The 20,147-nt window shown below is 38.7% G+C and overlaps 1 protein-coding gene across 2 annotated transcripts in view; it reads left to right on the top strand.

The window, feature by feature from the left end:
- Positions 1-20,147, top strand: part of LOC122447897 (transient receptor potential cation channel subfamily C member 4 associated protein) — a 68,592-nt gene that overhangs the window by 20,588 nt on the left and 27,857 nt on the right. For both annotated transcript variants that reach the window (XM_043478630.1, XM_043478629.1), the window contains exons 4-7: positions 3,965-4,022; positions 6,023-6,078; positions 10,317-10,445; positions 15,283-15,490. In XM_043478630.1, coding sequence (XP_043334565.1) covers positions 3,965-4,022; positions 6,023-6,078; positions 10,317-10,445; positions 15,283-15,490 — 451 coding nt within the window. The remainder of the gene's footprint in view (positions 1-3,964; positions 4,023-6,022; positions 6,079-10,316; positions 10,446-15,282; positions 15,491-20,147) is intronic.

The raw sequence follows: 20,147 nt of genomic DNA, 5'->3' as shown, positions 1-20,147 counted from the left end.
ATGCTTCCTAAGGCCCACTTGACTTCACATTCCAGGATGTCTGGTTCTAGGTGAGTGATCAAACCATTGTGATTATCTGGGTTGTGAAGATCTTTTTTGTACAGTTCTTCTGTGTATTCTTGCCACCTCTTCTTAATATCTTCTGCTTCTGTTAGGTCCCTACCATTTCTGTCCTTTATTGAGCCCATCTTTGCATGAAATGTTCCCTTGGTATCTCTAATTTTCTTGAAGAGATCTCTAGTCTTTCCCATTCTATTGTTTTCTTATTTCTTTGCACGGATCACTGAAGAAGCCTTTCTTAGCTCTCCTTGCTATTCTTTGGAACTCTGCATTCAAATGGGTGTATCTTTCCTTTTCTCCTTTGCTTTTCACTTGTCTTCTTTTCTCAGCTATTTGTAAGGCCGCCTTACAAATAGACAGCCATTTTGCTTTTTTGCCTTTCTTTTTCTTGGGGATGGCCTCGATCCCAGTCTCCTGTACAATGTCACGAACCTCCGTCCATAGTTTATCAGGCACTCTGTCTATCAGATCTAGTCCCTTAAATCTATTTCTCACTTCCACTGTATAATCATAAAGGATTTGATTTAGGTCATACCTGAATGGTCTAGTAGTTTTACCTACTTTCTTCAATTTAAGTCTGAATTTGGCAATAAGGAGTTCATGATCTGAGCCACAGTAAGCTCCTGGTCTTGTTTTTGCTGACTGTATAGAGCTTCTCCATCTTTGGCTGCAAAGAATATTATCAGTCTGATTTCGATATTGGCCATCTGGTGATGTCTATGTGTAGGGTGTTCTCTTGTGTTGTTGGAAGAGGGTGTTTCCTATCATGTTATTACTTCAATTTGAAGAAACATTTCCTTTCCTTAAAGATGCCATTTTCCCCAAAGCAAAAATTGAGTGTTGAACATTTACATTCATAGCATGAGCCATAGACTGTATTCCTTTAACTGTTGCTCAGCATTCCCTCTTCAGCAATGCCAGTGGTCCTGTTGCATTTACTTACTGGCCAGTTTGAAGGGCCTTCACTTCTGAATCGTTCATCAAAGAATTTGCTTAATAGAAACCAGTGTGTTCCTGGGAGGAAAAATAAGATAGGAGTCTTTAGCCTGGCGTCTTATTTGCAGTGGGAACAAGGCTTTTCTGTTGCAGGTACATGTCCCATCTTAGGACATCTTCGGATCATTAGTTCTTGATTTTGTGGAGTTTTTCTTCCCTGCTTTGAGTTAGGTTAGCTTCTCTAAGAATCTCAGTCGGTTTACAGATAGAGGCTTTTGCTTGGATCATTTTGTTCTTCACTAACCATTATTTGGGTGCATTTCTTCTTGCTGAATTCTCTTGTCATCTTGCTTCTAAAAGTATCTTTCAAAGATCTTTATTTCTTCCTCTGCCAATCCCCAGAAAGGCTCCAAAGTAATTCCCTTTTCAACATGCTGCCTAATGCTTAGCTGAAGTGGAATGGTGGCTAGACCATTCCTCGTCAACTTGAACAAACCCCTAATGGAACTCTGGAAAGTGTATCCTAGAGTTCGTGAAGTTAGACACCTGTGGGATCAAGTAGGCATATAGTGAAACAGGCCCAAAGTAAGATGATCTGCATAAATTAAATGACTGCAGGGACTGAGATGAATTGGGGAGTGCATGCCTGCTTTTATGTGGAAATGACTTCCATTTCTGTTGACCTTTGCCCTCAGGGATGTAGGAAATCTAGATTCTTAAGTAGAATCACAACTTTTCAGAAGATATGAACCACATGAATTATGTCTGTGGGCCAGGTGTAATACATGCTTGGCATTCAGGGACTTTTAATTTGTTCATTGACATAGTACATCATCTATTAGAAGACAGTTTATTTTAAATATAATAATCTATGCAGGATAAGCTCCTCATACTTTGCTGGGATGACTGAAAAGCAGGGCATCTCTTTGAAAAGCTTTTGTGTAATATATCTCAAAATCTTAAAGATCGTTACCGGTTTTGCTCTGTTTGCATTTATGTGAATCTCTTCAGAAGACATAAGTCAAAATGAGATAAAGCTTTGTATACAAAAATGCTTAGTGTGGCATTACATATAATAGTTAAAAATATTCATCAGGAGGAAGGTAGTTTTTGTTTTCCATAAGGTCAGTGGTGATATCGTTGATATTCTCTGTTACTTTCTGTTCTCTGCTAAATTAGTTTCCATTCTAGAATCCTTATTATTTCTTTTCTTTTGCTTGCTTTGGGTTTGGCTTACACCTCTTTTTTCCAGTGAATTGAAGTAAAAGATGAGGCTATTGGTTTGAGATAATTCCTTTTTTTTTCTTTTAAGAGAAATTTTTTGCATTTTTACTGAAGTACAGTTGCTGTACAATGTTCTATAAGTTACAAATGTACAGCATAGTGATTCACAGTTTTTAAAGGTTATGCTCCATTTATAGTTATTATAAAATACTGGCTATCTTCCCCATGTTGTATCATACATTCGTGTAGCCTGTGTTACACTCAGTAGTTTGTACTTCCCCCACCTTTATCTTGCCCTTCCCCACAACTGGTAGCTACTAGTTTGTTCTCTGCATCTGTGAGTTTGCTTCTTTTTTTGCTATAGTCACTATTTTATTTTTTAGATTCCACATACAAGTGATATTCATATAGTATTTGTCTTTCTCTGTTTTATTTCATTTAGCATAATGTCCTCCAAGTCTGTTCATGTCGCTGCAAATGGCAAAATTTCGTTCTTTTTTTATAGATGAGTAGTATTCCTCTGTGTGTGTGTGTGTGTCTGTGTGTGTCTGTGTGTGTGTGTGTCTGTGTGTGTGTGTTCCATGTGTGCTTTAGTAGAACATGTATTTTGCTCTTGCTGGGCAGAATTTTATAGCTATCTGTTAGAGCTTATTGGTTTATCATATTCAGGTCTTCTATTTGGTGATACCTCATTTTCTATCCATTATTGAAGGTGGAGTATTGTATTGTCCAGCTACTGTTTTTGACATGTCTGTTTCCTTCATGTCAGTTTTTGCATCATGTATTTTGAGACTCTGTTATTAGATGCATATATGTTTATTATTGTTATATCTTTTCCAGTGGATTGACCCTTTTATCATTATAAACTCTTTCTTCGTTTCAACAAAATGGGTTTTTTTTTTTTCAGAATGAGTTTTTAAATTCATTTTTATTATAAACAGTTTAAACAGTTATGAAGTGAAAGTGTTAGTCACTCAGTCATGTCTGACTCTTTGTAATGTCATGAACTCCCACCAGGCTCCTTTGTCCATGGGACTCTCTAGGCAAGAATACTGGAGTGGGTCAGTATAAGTGTGGCATTATATAAGAATATAATGTGGCAGTATATAAGAATAATGGGGTGCACCATTCCCTTCTCAGGGGATCTTCCTGACTGAGGGATCAGACTTGGGTCTCCCACATTGCAGGCAGATTCTTTACTCTCTGAGCCACCAGGAAAGCCCTTAAACAGTTATATGTTGTATTAAAAGTATGTAAAATGATAAATGAATGCATATCCTCTCCAGCCCCCTATGGAAATCAGTATTAACAGTTTATGGTGTATATTTTGTGATTCTTTTTTATAAACTTGTGTTTATAAAAGAACATAAATATTCTAAAGCAAGAGTTGTCATTGTTATAATGTTCTACAGCTTTTAAAAAATTGAAGCCATATTGGATCCCAGAGGTTAACTAATCTAACATTCTTATCATTTGAAATGAGAGCTGAGACCACAGTGGGACTCTGACTTGCCCAAGTTGACATGGAGAGTAGGTGACTGAGATGTGACTAGAACCCAGGTTTCCTGACTCTTGGTACAGTGCTCATTTCCCTGAACTTCACTGCCTTCTCCCCGTGTTGGGAACGAAAGGGTCTTGCAGTACCATGACAGATATTTGGGCCATGAATTACCACAGCAAAGTTTATTTTATACGTTGTGCTTTGAATTTTGAAGGTTTTATCCTTTTTTTTTTTTTTAAATAGCTCCTTGTAGAAATTCTTATGAGGCCTACAATCTCTATTCGGGGACAGAAACTAAAAAGTAAGTATACTCGGCAGCCACTGGTGCTCATTTCCTAACCTGCTGTTGTGGTGATCCCCAGGAGTGTCTCTTCTTTCCCTTAACACTGAGGACTTGCCTTACATTCAGCTGTAGAACATTCTCTGCCTAACTGCTCTCTTTATTTTATACTCAGGAGAAAATACAAATCTGGTGCTTTAAAACAAAAAGTGTGAAAACTACTGGACTAAAAGAATTGCATCTTTGTAGTTTCTAACAGTCTTTGGGTTCAGCTTTTATGTTTTCTTTGCAAATTCTTATTTCTCATATCATTAATTGAGAGAGTAAGGAAAAAACTGGCAAGATCATTTATTTTATTTTTTTTAATTATTGTCTTGTTTTTGTTGTTATGAAGTTATTCATGCTCTTTGTAAAAAGTTCCGTTATTACCAGAATGTGAATGGTGAAAAGTCAGAGTGTTAAGGTAGTAGCACATAATTTCTTGAATTGGGTGGTGGGTATGTAGGTATTGTTCTATTATTAGTCTTTATAACTTACACATGTTGCAAATAATATGTTTAGGTAGTCCTTTTATAATTTTTAAAAAATCTGTAAGTACACTTACTTTGACATTAAAAGCCAGAGATCAGTTAACATTTGATGAATGTTTACTACAAACATCAATTTGGTTTTTTTTTAATGAGAAATTTTTCTTCCAAACAAAATCAGCATGACACAGTGTATATAAGGAAGGCCTTGTTTATATGTGCAGTAGCAGTTAAGAGGATTTATACTCATCTTTGATGTCATACCTTTGTATCCTGTCTAAATTGGTTCTTCATGTCCTTGGTCCTCGTAGCAAGTAGCATCTTGTAATTACCTGTTGGTGTACTTATTTATTCTCTGTTCCCCTCTAAATTTATAAGTTCCATGAGGCTTTGTCTTGTTTTTTTCCCTGCTAACCTCTGTATATTCTGTATCTGCTCCAGAGTAGATGCTGAATAAATATTTGATGAATGAGTGAATTCCAATTCCCTTTGAAAATGAAGGTCTAAAAGTACTGAAATACACTGATTTGATGTTCCAGCCTGCTCTGAAGTCATGAAGTAAACCAAAAAGCCCCTTAGGTTGAAAAGTGGTGGTGAGGGATGTAGGACATCTCCATTGTCTCAAGATTATGTCAGTTAGCCCTCTGGTCACTCTAGCTTGGCAGGGCTGGCCACTTGGATTGTGAAGGGAAGTCTAACATTTTAGAGTTTGTGGCAGCATGGGAATGAATGTAAACAGTTTTTAAAAATAAAAAAATGATGCCAAACAAAACACTTTATCTGTGATTCATACTCAGCTGTATTATCTCCTGCTTTTGAGGTCATGAAAATTTATTTTCCTTTTTGTTGTACTCTTCTGTTCCTGCTCACGGAGAGGTAACTAGTTCTTTGTTAGAGTCAGTAGGTTAGGGATTTAAAGCCTTTTATTTAGCACAAATAATAAAACAGAACACTTTGAGTCTGGAGTAAAAATGAATTCCTTGTTTGCTGCTAATAGAATTTTCAACGGAGATTTATAACAACAATTATGGTGCTGATACTTTAGTTTTAGTGGATTCTTATAATTCTGTTTTTGGAAATGTGTTTTAGGGAACCAGTTCAACACAAGCATAAAATTAAGGCTATATGTTACATTATTTATTTCTAGCCTACTTAAATAGCAAAATTTTTTTTAAAAGCTGGATATGATTTTAAGCAAGCTACAAAGGGAACATGGCTTATTAAGTGATAACACCACAACAGGTTAAAATTATGAAGACTGTGGAGCCTAATAAGCATAATAGTATATCAGACCAAAAAGCTGTATACAAATTGGTTAATAGGCTCTGATAGGCATCCTGAAACTCGGATAAATAAGGACTGGAAGGAGGTATGCTGAAAAGAAAAAAATCATTTTGGGATTATGAGGGAATAGTTCTTATGTTCAAAAATTTGATTCTGTTGTACTGTCTTTCCAATGAGAAAAATAACCAGCTGTTCCCCTTTCACTTTCAGTAAGTGATGAAATGTCCAAGGACTGTTTGAGCATCTTGTATAATACCTGTGTCTGTGTAAGTACCCCTGCCACTGGGACCTCATTTATTTCCCTACCACATCTGCAGTGCTTGAGGAAGGGAGATTTGAATGGGGGTGGTAGACATGACAGCTATCTTCACACATTGGAGAATTGGACTTATGGACTCATGTGTGTCTGAGAACCAGAACCAACAGGTAGAAATTGTGGGGTGGCAAAATTTCATAGTAATTGCTAAGAACCATGGCTGATTCAACAGCTACTGAACTCCTCTAGCCCTGGAGGAGTCCAAGCAGAGACTGAACAAATACTTGTTAAATGGATGCAAGCATTGGAAGAGTGTCTATGACCTTTTAGGATTTCTTTAAACTCTACTGTGCCTACTCCTTCATTTTTATTGTTAGAAAACAGAACAAGAACCAGAAGGCCCACCTTGTGTTGAGCAGGACACTCATCTAGGTTGATCACTGAGGGAGAAAAATGGTGACTGGAAGAAGCGGTTTGGTAAAGCGAGCATAGCACTTAGTGCTGGGAGTTTATTCGGGGTTCTGGCTCTTGTCTTCATGCTTATTCATTCTCCCTGTGCTTCAGTTTCATTTCTTAGTAGAGTGTGGCTAGTAATCATACTAATAACACCATAGGGTTATTGTGAGGATTAAATGAAATGATAGATGTGAAAGCACTTTGTAAAGCAATATACAGTGTTAATTTTTGTAAGACACAGTACCTGTCTTTTGGGAGCTTATATGGTAAACTATAAAAAGTGAATCATATACAACAAAAGGAAACAGATGCTGTTGTAGAAGTGAAACCTATATGCAGTGAAAAAGCACAAAGGAATATTTAATTTCATTTCATTGCTTTCCTCATTCAAAGAAAGATTTCAGGCATCTTGTTAGGAGCATGTAAAATGTACCAGGATCATTAATTTAGAAGCAGGTATCCAGGAATTGGGCTCAACATAAAATCATCTTTACCATGGATGGGGTACAAATTTGGGTTTAAGCTTCTTAGCAACCAACACAAATAGGGGAATATGTTTCAGTGCTTAACACAGTTAAGCATCTATTATAACAGTGTTCTGCAATAGAAATATAACACAAAACATTCAGGTTCTTTTTATTTTACCTTTAGGAATAATGTGTTTATTAGTTCAGGATTGATATCCTAAGGTAAAAATCAGCATCCAGAAAGATCTTGACAACATACATGATAGACCATTTGAATAAAAAGAATTAAACAGGGATAAGCTTTGGATATAACTATAAACATACAGGAAATAACAACTGAGGTCCTGAGCAAGAGAGGTATGTCTTAGGGACATACAAATGAAAATTAGTTTAGGAGCCTAATCTGTCAGTAAGTTCAGAGTTCAGAAGGATTCATCAAAGACTACTGTCACCAAAAAAGGCTAAAGCAAGCTTAGTCTACTGATCAGTTGAAATAAAATATTTAAAAGGAGTTACGCTCCTGTGTGTGACTCAGCAGTGGTGCCCTGCTTCCGCGGCCGTGCAGCTCTCCTCTGGGGCACTTCTTGCCAGACGTTTCCTCCCTCCTGTTCCCTCGGGCCATCTCTCTGTGGTAGGCCGCGGTCCTGGGGTCCTGGCCCCGGGACTGCTTTCCAGTCCCCACTCTCCAGCTTCCGGCCACCGTGCCCACCGGTTGACCCGCGTCCCAGTCCACACTTCAGGTGCATCTTAAAGACCATGGGTCCTTGGAAAAGTGATGGAGAAGGAGTACTGTCAGGCCAAAAAGGCACAAAGCAGATTTAAAGCTCCTTTGGGGACAAAGTTTTATGGAGTGAAACATATGTCATGGAAGAAGAAAATATAGTTCATGGAAGAAACTGAGACATTCTGTGACATTTTCCTCATTTGTGCAATAGTGCTCATTCATCCCTTCCAACACAGCAGGCCATCTTTTTATAGAAAAATTAGAATAATAGTATAGTTCAGTGGTACGTATCATTTACTGTTTACCTGGTTACATTTTAGGAACAATAAATTCATCAAAACTCTCAGCTGAATTAAAGTGGTTTTTGTTTTTGTTTTTCTACCCAAGTAACTCTAGAAATGCGGATCAAACTAGTTCATTTTTTCAAAGGGAAAATATGCCTTGTGGTTTATGATTAGCCACCTTAATTGCCTGTTGCATATACATTAGCTTGAACTTAGATATTTACTGTTAGTTATTGTTAGCAACACTTGTCCTTTTGTGAAACCAGTATCAGAAAACTTATACCCTTTAAGACATTCTTTATAAAATGTATAAGTTCTTCAGAAATATTTGAAAAGGAGTGTTACTGCATGCAGATAATCATAATTTTGAGTTTGCCTCTGTAGCCTACGAAAGCAAATTGTTTCATTTATTTTTTTAAATGCCCTTTGATGTTTCAAAACAAAAAGAAATTCTAATTCCATTGACTGACTTTAAAATCAGCCATAATCATTAGTCTTCAAAAGCATTTTGCACAGATTGGATGCCTGGATTCTAGAAGAAGGCATGTGCTGGTGGTGGTCTCCAAGCAGCACACAGCCCTTCCCAATACTCTCTTATTCTGTTTAGAACAATCATATCAGTTTCAGAAAAAAAGTATTCATTGTACATTAACCATTTAGAGGTCATTTAAATAACAAATGTATTGTAAAAGACATGGAGAATTTTAAAACTGAAGGTTCACACCTGTTTTTTCTTTTTTAAAAAGGAGTTATGTAATAAACCTGCACCTAACCTGCATTTTAATTTTTTTTTCCCAATTATTTTTATTAGTTGGAGGCTAATTACTTTACAATATTGTAGTGGTTTTTGCCGTACATTGACATGAATCAGCCATGGATTTACATGTGTTCCCCATCCTGAACCCCCCTCCGACCTCCCTCCCCATCCCATCCTTCTGGGTCATCCCAGTGCACCAGCCCCGAGCACTTGTCTCATGCATCCTGACCTGCCTTTTTAGTCACTGATTAGGCTGCGTATATTTTGTGTTTGCTTCTGTGTACCACATTTTAAAAAGTATAAAAATGTATTATACTGGTCTTTCAAGAATATTAGAGTATAATATAAAAACACTCCAAAAACAGATGAAATAACCCATCACTCAAGCATACTAGGTTGTTTTAAATATCCTCATAGCCAGTTTTTTCGAAAGTAAGAAGTAGGAAGAAATAGTTGAAGTTACTTTTAACAGTGTGTTTTATTTAGTACAGAGTATATCAAGAATACTATTCCAACATATAATCAACATGACTAATTATTAGTGAGATAACATGTAATCAGTATAAGTAATTATTAATGAGACATTCTTTTTTTTTTTCTAACTTTCAAAATCCAGTATGTTTTTTACTCTCACAGCACATCTCAGTTCAGACTAGCCACATTTCAAGTCCTCAGTAGTCACATGTAGCTAGTGGCACAGGTAGGCACAAACAGACCAATAAGATAAAAATAAGCTAATTGTTCAGGTAGTGCACAATTATTCTTATAACTAAAGCCAGTAAGAAATTGTTCTTATTAAAAAAAAGATGATGCATGTATGATGTAAAGACTCCATCATTCACAGCTTCCATGCTGTTAATAGTCTTATGGGGCAGTCTTACGAGAGTGTTTGTTAATAATGATACCTAATGTTAATGATACTCCAGTAGAACACAGTTCAGTTTTAATAAAGGGCAAGGAAGGGGAAGGAAAGACAGGGAAAGAAGGAAGAAAAAAAGAAAAGGAAAGAAAGAAAATGAAACAAAGAAAGGAAAGAGAAGAAAGAAGAAGAAACAAAAGCATAAAGAAGATAGGATGATATGGTCCAACCTTGTGCTGATCTGATTTACATCTAGGTTAGATGGAAACCTAGGGCTTTTAAAGTTGCAAACACCAGTGCCTCCAAGGATGAGGTAGAAAACAAGGTTTGCCTGTTTTGGAGTGGGAACTTGAGACTAACCTGGAGTAAGATTGTCCTGTCTAAAGACTTAAATTCAAAATTTAAAAGGTGCTGCTGGCCAAATAAAACTTGGCCTACTAGGTGCTGGCTTCTAGCGTTTGATTTAAATACTAGGCAGATACTAGGTTAAGAACCTATGATGGATATTATTTAAAAACTCCTCCCCAGAAAAAAATGCATTTGTACACAGTGTTTTATATATAGTTTTAGGAATTTAAGGTCTCAGCCACAATTCCTGGTATAGCATGGAATTGCTTTTCCAGTGTCTGGAGGGGATATTTTGCCCTTCATATTTTATTTTGTGGTTTTAACCTGTTCTGTCTTTTCTTCTCCCTTGATAGACGGAAGGGGTTACAAAGCGTTTGGCAGAAAAGAATGACTTTGTGATCTTCTTGTTTACACTGATGACGAGTAAGAAGACATTCTTACAAACAGCAACCCTCATTGAAGATATTTTGGGTGTTAAAAAGGTGAGCTGGGTTCTCTAACTGGTGCATGACCAGGTGGAGCAGAATGTCTCAGACAGTTGTATTCTTTTTTTTTCCTCCCCCCCGACAGTTGTATTCTTAAACATGAGTAATATACAAGAACTCTTTCAAAGAAGAGTTTTACCATATTCCTTATAAATACTTAAATATATTTATAAATATATAATATTTATTATAATATATGCTAACAGAATATCTTATGTAAACATATAAATACTTAAAGATATTTTAAAATACTTAAGTATATTTAAGTAACACAAAAAAATAATTTTTTTGTGTTACTTAAATATATTTGCTAGGTTATGCTCCTTATAACGGGTCTTAAGTGACTTTAAAACTTAAAACAGATTGAAATCAAACTAATTATAAAACTCAGAAGAACAAATTAATGTGAATTTAATGTGTTAGCTAATGTTACTTTGCTAAAATCAAATTGTCCCTTATTAATTATTATGATGCAGGATCTTTTTAGCATAGCTCTTCTGCTATATGCTGTGCAGGGACTCCGTTTTGCTATCACTTCTCTATATTTGAACTGTTGTGAAGCTTTCTTGTGGTGATGTTTGACTTTCACTTGTTATATTCACTTGTGATTTTTCTCATTAATCTTCAGCAGTTAGTTTTAATTGACACCAACATAGGAAATAACAAATATGAGCACTGAACTCCTGCTACTTTGTCTTAAGATGGACTTTCAAATGATCCAGAATATGCTTTAAAAAAAAAAGGCAAACTGTAATTGAAAGCACTAAATTAAAAACTTGTCATCAAGCACTCACAGACCTCCCCAGAACACATCTGTAGACATGTTAGAGAAGCACTGTGTTAGATTTTTGGCGTAATGCTTATTAGGACCTGGTTTTCTTCCCCCAGTCCGTGTCAGTTACAGTTGGCAGATTTCTTTCTTTTACTGAGGAGGTGGGAGTTAGCATTGCTCTTGGAGTTGCTGTTGCAGTGAAGAGAGCACCGTGTGCATTGTGGAGATCCCCGCTTTCACTCCTGTCATCCTGCTGCACTTTCCCCAGGCTCTGCTTGTCATTGCCCAGGCCAAAGATGCACAAGTGACCCATTGTCTGTAGGAACACACTGGAGATGTGTGCAGGTCCCAGACAGACCCTTTGTGCCCTTTGATGAAAAGGCTTTGTTATTTTTCCAATAATTGTATGTTCCAGTTTGTGAGAAGGGGCTTCCAAGGCGGAAACTCCAAACTCCCTGACAGTCTCAGCATGAGACTCTAGGATTGCTCCTTCATAACTTTGCCCCCTTGTCCGTCATGTGCTCTCGCCCCTCTCGTACTTTTCTGTTTTGCCAGAAATAGTGATGAGTTCTGCTAGATGTTAGTGCAGTTTGAAAGAATAGACACCGTAAAGAGAGTGGGAACACAAGCCACAAACTGGGAAAAGATATTTGCAACTCATTCAACTGACAAAAGATTGGTATTCCGAATTTATCATGAGGAATTCCCTGGTACTCCAGTGGTTGGAGACTCTGAGCTTCCACTTCAGGGGGCATGAGTTCAATGCCTGGTCAGGGAACAGATATCCCACATGCCTCGTGGCATGGCCAAACAACAAAAAAGACCAAAAGCAACAATAGAATTTATCGTGAATTCTTACACGTCAGCAGGGAAGAGACAAATGGCCCAGTAGAAAAATGGGCAGTGACAGGAACAAGCATTTTTCAGAAGAGAGACAAATGATCCATAAATATAAGAGAAGATGCTTAACTTCCATGAGAATGTGTATCACTGCAAACACATTACTGCGAACACCTTTTTGTATCAGTGGAGTAAACCTGTTTTGTTTTCTAGTTGAATATGTGCCTTCCCTGTAACCCAGCACCTACGGAAGCATTTCCTAGAGGACTGAGGCATTAGTATCGTGGCCTAGATCACCTGTAACGTATGTCCAGGCACACTTGTGGGGAAGCTTAATTCCAGGACAGTGATTCTTTTATTTATTTATTTTTGGCTACGCTAGGCCTTCATTGCTGTGCAGGCTTTCTCTAGTTGCAACGAGCAGGAGCTCCCCTGTAGTTGCAGTGCACAGGCTTCTCGTTGCATTGGCTTCTCGTTCTTGGAGCGTGGGCTCTAGGGCACACAGGCTTCAGTCGTTGCGGCACGTGGGCTCAGTAGTTGTGGCACAGGGGCTTAGTGCTCCATGGCATGTGGAATCTTCCTGGACCAGGGATCAAACCCATATCCCTCACATTGGCAGGGGGATTCTTAACCACTGGACCACTAGGGAAGTCCCCAGAACAGTGATTCCTAGAATTAAAATCACTAAATTGAAGCCACGAGGGTGTGAAATCAATTCAGTGGATCTACCAGCTAATAGAAAAGATCAAAATGTATTCTGTAAGGGTACTAAGTTTTTGTTTCATGTTTATACACATATTTATGCATTCACCTATGTATGTTTGCTAGGTTGTGATGGAAAATTTACTTTTTACTCTTGTATATTGTCAGAATGGTTTGGAAGCCACTGCTCCAGAAAAACTTCTGCACCTGTGCATCAAGAAACACATAAGAATGTTTATAGCATTATTGATTAAGAGCCTGAAATCAGGTTTCTCTGATCCATCAACAGGAAAATGGATAAATGTCCTCTATTCCCACAATGGGATATTATACAATGAATATTGCTATGAGCAGCAACATAGCCAAATCATAGAAATTATTAATAGAAGTCAGTCAAAAAAGATTGTCTATAGTATATCATTTTTACAAAGCTCAAAAATAGGCAAACTCAAATTATAGAAAACTTTTTTCACTGAAAAAACAATGAAATTCAGGATAGTGGCTACCTGTGGTAGAGAGACAGGGAAATGTGATAGGGAAGGCACACATAGCTGTTCACTTTGTTTTACTTTGTAGCATATATTATACCAAGTATTAAATAAAAATTAGAACCTAACCCAAAGAAGTGCAGCTGAAGAGTGGGAGGGCCTGGGGTGTAACCCACACCCTGAGTTAGCCAGCTCCAAGCTGAGAGCTGTGAGTCCCAGTTTTCAGTAACAATAGCCAACATTTATTGTTACTGTTGTTACTGAGAAGCAAAGGTGGAAGAAGTTGTTCCCAAATACCCCTCCACAGACAACCAGAAGTGGGAGTAGGATTCAGGAAGGCTTCTAGGAGTCATCCACTTGTTCAGTACATATTTATTGAGACCATCACTACCAGGTTCTATGCACTGAAGCTCTGGAAAGAAGGTGAGACACACCTCGCCTTCAAGACAGTGTCAGTTTATTTGGGAAATTAGATGCAAGAATAGAAAACTTCAAGTTCATGTGATACGTGCAGTGATAGAGAAATACCCAATCCAGTGAAAGATGAGTACATTTATGGGATGAGGGGTAACAGGTGTTATCTGAGGAATGTCAGAATGCTTCAAGGAGAGAAACTCGTGTGATGTATGTGCAACATTTCTGGCTATTAAGAAAGAAAAGAAATGAGAATATAACCAAATAACAAAAAGCATTTCATTAAACTCAGTACTCAATTCATGAGAAAAGCTAGGAGTAGAAAGAAAATTCCTTAACGTGATATTGACTATCTGTTAAAATTTACAGTAGACATCAAACTGAACCTGAAACTTTGGGAATACTTCTATTACAGGAAAAGGGGAGAATGTCTATCATTTACTCTTGATAATTGGTTACATAGGCAGGTACACAAGGAGACACCTGTGGGAATGTTCATTGCAAATTTAATAGTGAAAAATTATAGTCCAGTTTAACATACAAATATTTTAAAAGGAGAAAGATTGAATAAATTATAGGGTAAAACAGTGAGAAATGAATAAACCAGACTTACTTGTATCAATAAAGTTAAATTACATTGTTGACTGTGAAAAATAGGGTATAATATGTCAATCACACCGCATGCAGAACAAAATCATATATTTTTGTTTATTGAGGTATAATTATATTAGTTTCAGGTATACAGCTTAGTGATTCAAAATTTTTAAAAATTATACTCCGTTATAATTTATTTTAAGAATTTATTTGGCTGCATCCGGTCTTAGTTTTGGCACATGGGATCTTTTGTTGTGGCACGTGGACTCTCTGTGGCATGTAGGCTCAATGGTTGGCGGCATGCAGACTTAGTGACTCCTAGGCATGTGGGATCTTAGTTCCCTGACCAGGGATCAAACCCTCATCCCCTACATTGCAAGGAAGATTTTTAACCACTGGACCACCAGGAAAGTCCTTAGGTTATACTCCATTTAAAATTATAAAATACTGGCTGCATTCCCTGTGCTATATGATACAGCTTTGTAGCTTATTTTATACCTAGTAGGTTGTGAACAATAACATTTTTGTGGAAATATTTGTAAGTGTGAACATGTGTAGAAATAATAAATAGAGTTCAAAGTAATGGTTACCTTTGAGGGGAGAGAAGTGAAGGCAACTGGATAGGGACACACAGGGGCCTTCAGCTATATTTAAAATATTTTATGTCTTAAAAAGAGAACATCTGTGGCAGTTTCTCATTCATAAAACTTGAATGGTAGACTTTTTTTTTTTTTAAGCCAAAATGGGACATATGAGCAAAGGTAGAGAATACAAATAGTGGCGCTCAAAGGGTTTGATCCTCAAACCAAACCTGTGAGGTAGATTAGTTCCGTTTGACAAATGAGAAAACAAAGACTTAAGTTCCGTGACTTACTTAAGGTTGCACAGCTGCAAATTGCGGAGCTGGGATTTGAACCTAAGTGGTCTAGATACCAAGCTCCATTCTTGGGGGAATGCAGTGGAGCGGCACATTCAATCTCAAATGAACTGAGCATGGGAATTGTTTTGTTTGTGTCTTTTGTAGGAAATGATCCGACTAGATGAAGTCCCCAATCTGAGTTCCTTAGTATCCAATTTTGATCAGCAACAGCTTGCTAATTTCTGCCGGATTCTGGCTGTCACCATTTCAGAGATGGATACAGGGAATGATGACAAGCATACGCTTCTTGCCAAAAATGCTCAGCAGAAGAAGAGCTTGAGCTTGGGGCCTTCTGCAGCTGAAATTAACCAAGGTGAACTCTCTAAGTTGTCGGAATTTTTACATTGTAGCACTGAGATCCCTTCCTAAATCTTCTCTTTAAGTATTTCTAGAGATTTGACTCCCATGTGAGGGCTCCTTGGGTCCACTTAGAGTATGTAAAATTTGTGTGTATCTGTTCATTATTTTGGGAGACCAAGTCCATAGGCATCAGATTTTTTAATAGATCCAGAATTTCAAAAAAGTGAAGCACCATTATTTATCAAAATTAAAAGTACATATATCTTTTGTTCTGCTACACCTTTTCTGAGTCTTTATGCTATATGCAAAAAATCTTTGGTCATTACTTTGCTGACAAAGGTCTGTCTAGTCAAAGCTATGGTTTTTCAAGTAGTCATGTACGCGTGTGAGAGTTGGAGTATAAAGAAAGCTGAGCACCGAAGAAATGATGCTTTTGAACTGTGGTGTTGGTGAAGACTCTTGAGAGTCTCTTGGACTTCAAGGAGATCAAACCAGCCCATCCTAAAGGAAATCAGTCCTGAATATTCATTGGAAGGACTGATGCTAAAGCTGAAACTCCAATACTGCGGCCACCTGATGCAAAGAACTGACTCATTGGAAAAGACCCTGATGCTGGGAAAGACTGAAGGCAGGAGGAGAAGGGGTCGACAGAGGATGAGATGGTTAGATGGCATCACCGACTCAATGGACATGAGTTTGAGCAAGCTTTGGGAGTTGATGATGAACAGGGAAGCCTGGCATGCTACAGTCCATGGGGTCGCAAAGAGTCGGATATGATTGAGCAACTGAACTGATCCTGACTGATGCTATATGCTTCGTGTGTGTATATATATGTGTGTGTGTATGTGTCAGGGGAAGATCCCCTGGAGGAGGGCACAGCAGCCCACTCCAGTATTCTTGCCTGGAGAATCCCCAAGGACAGAGGAGCCTGGCGAGTCCATGGGGACTGTACACACACACACACACACACACACACACACACACAATCCCCATGGGCAGAGGAGCCTGGCGAGGAGCCTGACTGTACACACACACACACACACACACACACACACACACACACACACACACACACACACACACACACACACACAATCCCCATGGGCAGAGGAGCCTGGCGAGGAGCCTGACTGTACACACACACACACAATCAATCCCATGGGCAGAGGAGCCTGGCGAGGAGCCTGACTGTACACACACACACACACACACACACACACACACACACACACACACAACACAATCCCCATGGGCAGAGGAGGCCTGGCGAGGAGCCTGGACTGTACACAATCCCATGGGCGAGCGAAGCCTGACTGTACACACACACACACACACACACACACCACACACACACACAATCCCCATGGGCAGAGGAGCCTGGCGAGGAGCCTGACTGTACCACACACACACACACACCACAACACACCACCACACAACACACACACAATCCCCATGGGCAGAGGAGCCTGGCGAGGAGCCTGACTGTACACACCACACACACAACACACACACACACACAATCCCCATGGGCAGAGGAGCCTGGCGAGGAGCCTGACTGTACACACACACACACACACCACACACACACACACACACACACACACACACACACACACACACACACACAATCCCCATGGGCAGAGGAGCCTGGCGAGGAGCCTGACTGTACACACACACACACACACACACACACACACACACACACACACACACAATCCCCATGGGCAGAGGAGCCTGGCGAGGAGCCTGACTGTACACACACACACACACACACAAAGATATATACAGTCATACATTAGAGAGACTGGAAGTTCTCCAGTATCTGCAGCACTGTGATAAAACATACTGCAATAGAGTCACACAAACTTTTTAGTTTCCCAGTGCATATAAGGTTATGTTTACACTATACTTAGTTTACTAAGTGTGTAATAATAGCACTATATCTAAAAAAAAGTACATACTTTAAAATATTGCTTAAAGTGCTAGCCATCATCTGAGCCTTCAGAGAGTTATAATCTCTTTGCCTCAGTGTTGAGGGCTGCTAACTGATCAGGGTGGTGGTTGCTGAAGCTTGGGTAGCTGTGGCAGTTTCTTAAAATAAGACAGCAGTTTGCCACATGGATTGACTCTTTCATGAATGATTTCTCTGTAGCAGGCAAGGCTGTTTGTTAGCATTTGACTCATAGTAGAACTTACTTCAAAATTGGAGTCAGTCTTCTCAAACCCTGCTGTTGTTTTATGAACTAAGTTTATGTAATATTCTTAAATCCTTTGTCATTTCAGCAGTCTCTTTTTTTACTGAAGTATAGTTGATATACAATGTGTTAGTTTCTGCTTACAGCAAAGTGAATCGGTTATACATATACATACATCCACTTTTTTAAGAAATTCTTTCCCATATTGGTCATCACAGAATACTGAATAGCGTTCCCTGTGCTGTACAGAAGTTTCTCACTAGTTACCTATTTTATGTATAGCAGTGTGTGTATATCAATTCCAGTCTTCCAGTTTATCCCTCCCCCCCTTCCTCTTAGTAACTGTAAGTTTGTTTTCTCCATATATGACTCTATTTCTGTTTTGTAAATAAGTTTATTTGTACCTTTTTTTCCCCTTTAGATTCCACATATAAGGGGTATTATATGGCATTTATCTTTCTCTGGCTTACTTCACTCAGTATGACAATCTGTAGGTCCTTCTGTGTTGCTGCAAGTGGCATTATTTCATTTTCTATGGCTGAGTAATACTCCATTGTGTATATGTACCACATCTTTATCCATTCATCCATCAATGGACATTTGGGTTGCTTCCGTGTTCTGGCTATTATAAATAGTGCTGCGATGAATGTTGTGGTGTATGTATCTTTTTGAATGACGGTATTCTCCAGGTATATGCAGGGCTTCCCTTGTAGCTCAGTTGGTTAAGAATCTGCCTGTAGGGCAGGAGACCCGGGTTTGAATCCTGGGTTGGGAAGATACCCTGGAGAAGAAAATGGCAACCCTTTCCAGTATTCTTGCCTGGAGAATCCCATGGACAGAGGAGCCTGGCAGGCTACGGTCTGTGGGGTAGCAAGAGTTGAATAAGACTTAGTGACTAAGCCACCAGATATATGCCCAGGAGTGGGATTGCAGGATCCAACTGGTAGCTCTGTTTTTAGTTTCTTAAGGAAATAGAGGTATACATAATAGTCCACTTTGGCTACCATAACAGGATAGCACAGACTGAGGGGCTTGAACAACAGAAATGAGTTTTTCACAGTTTTGGAGGCTATAGGTCCAAGATGCAAGTACCATCAGCAGTGGTTTTGGTGAGGCCTCTCTTCCTGACTTGCAGATGGCCACCTTCTCAAGGTGTCCTCACTGTGACCTTCTCTCTGCACATGCACAGAGAGCTCTGGTGTCTCACCTTCTTAAATAAGGATACCATTCCTGTCAGATTAGGACCTCATTTTATGACCTCATTTAATTACCTCCCTAAAGACTCTGTCTCCAGATACAGTCATATTGTGGAGTAGGGCTTCAACACAAGAATTTGGGAGGGGGGGGGGGGGATACAGTTCATTCCGCTATAGTATGGAAGGCTAAAGTATGTAGGATGTTGCCAGAAAGTTTTTGTTTTGTTTCTAATCAACTGTGTCTGTGAAACAGTTTTCTTGACCAGCAAAATGATGATTATGCTATCTTCCTGCCCCTCAGTTAATAAAAATGTTAGAGCATTTTATAGGCTGCTCAGAAACTACCAATTATCTCTTCTGTTGATTCAGATGGGAACAAATGGATCCATCTGTGGGGGAAAAAAGTCTTTCAAATTTTAGTCAGATGTAAAGAAAGCCACAGGCCTGGCAATTATCAATTTATAGGTGACACCAAGATGAGAAGGGATAATTTACACAGCATACACGCTAGAATGGAATTCAGAATCCTCTCAGAGATCTGGAAAGCAGGGCCTCAACTGCAGCAGAAAAATTTACAGGAATATTTGGGAAATACTGATGTTTTAACAAATAGGAGAAACGAGGTTCTGTTTTTGCAGAAATTATTGGAAGTTGTGGATGTTTTAATTTTCAACTGGTTTAACATTAGCCAACAGTGTGTGTGGTAGCTACTGGTAAAGCTGTGAGAAGTACAAAGATTGTACAGTGCTGGGGTGCCAGTCCCCTGAGATTGTGATAAGTTGGTGAGTAAAATTAGGCCAGTGAGTTTTTTCTGAGAAGAGAATCCATAACTTGGATCAGCTTTCATCATCAGAGAATCCATAACATTCATCAAAGATGAGTGACTAGCAAAAGCTCAGGACCCTGTGGGGTGGGAATCAGTCTCAGAATCCTAAATACTGGGCAGGTCACATCTGAATAGCTGTGTTTAGTGTTCAGGGTGTATTTAGGAACTGCCTTCTGAGGAACAGCTAGGAAAACTGGAGCTGTTTACCTAGAGAAAGAAGGTGTGACTAAAAAATCCAGTGTTTTTGAAAATTTTCAAAATTAGAAGTTTTTAGAATTCAAACTCTTCCTTTTTTATTTTTTGTGGGGTGATATCTACAGTTTTGTCTTTGTTTTGTTTTTATTCACAAACTACAAGAGGAATAGCAGATATACAGCAGAAAGTTAGTTCTCCTCCCAGTGGTGACGTATTACCAGTTTCTCATCTGTCCCTCCAGAGAGAATCTGTGCTTGC

The sequence above is a fragment of the Cervus canadensis genome, chromosome 10 (assembly GCF_019320065.1).
Source record: "Cervus canadensis isolate Bull #8, Minnesota chromosome 10, ASM1932006v1, whole genome shotgun sequence".
Taxonomy (NCBI): domain Eukaryota; kingdom Metazoa; phylum Chordata; class Mammalia; order Artiodactyla; family Cervidae; genus Cervus; species Cervus canadensis.
Note: the sequence above shows the minus strand (reverse complement) of the source record. Positions and strands in the feature narration are given on the sequence as shown.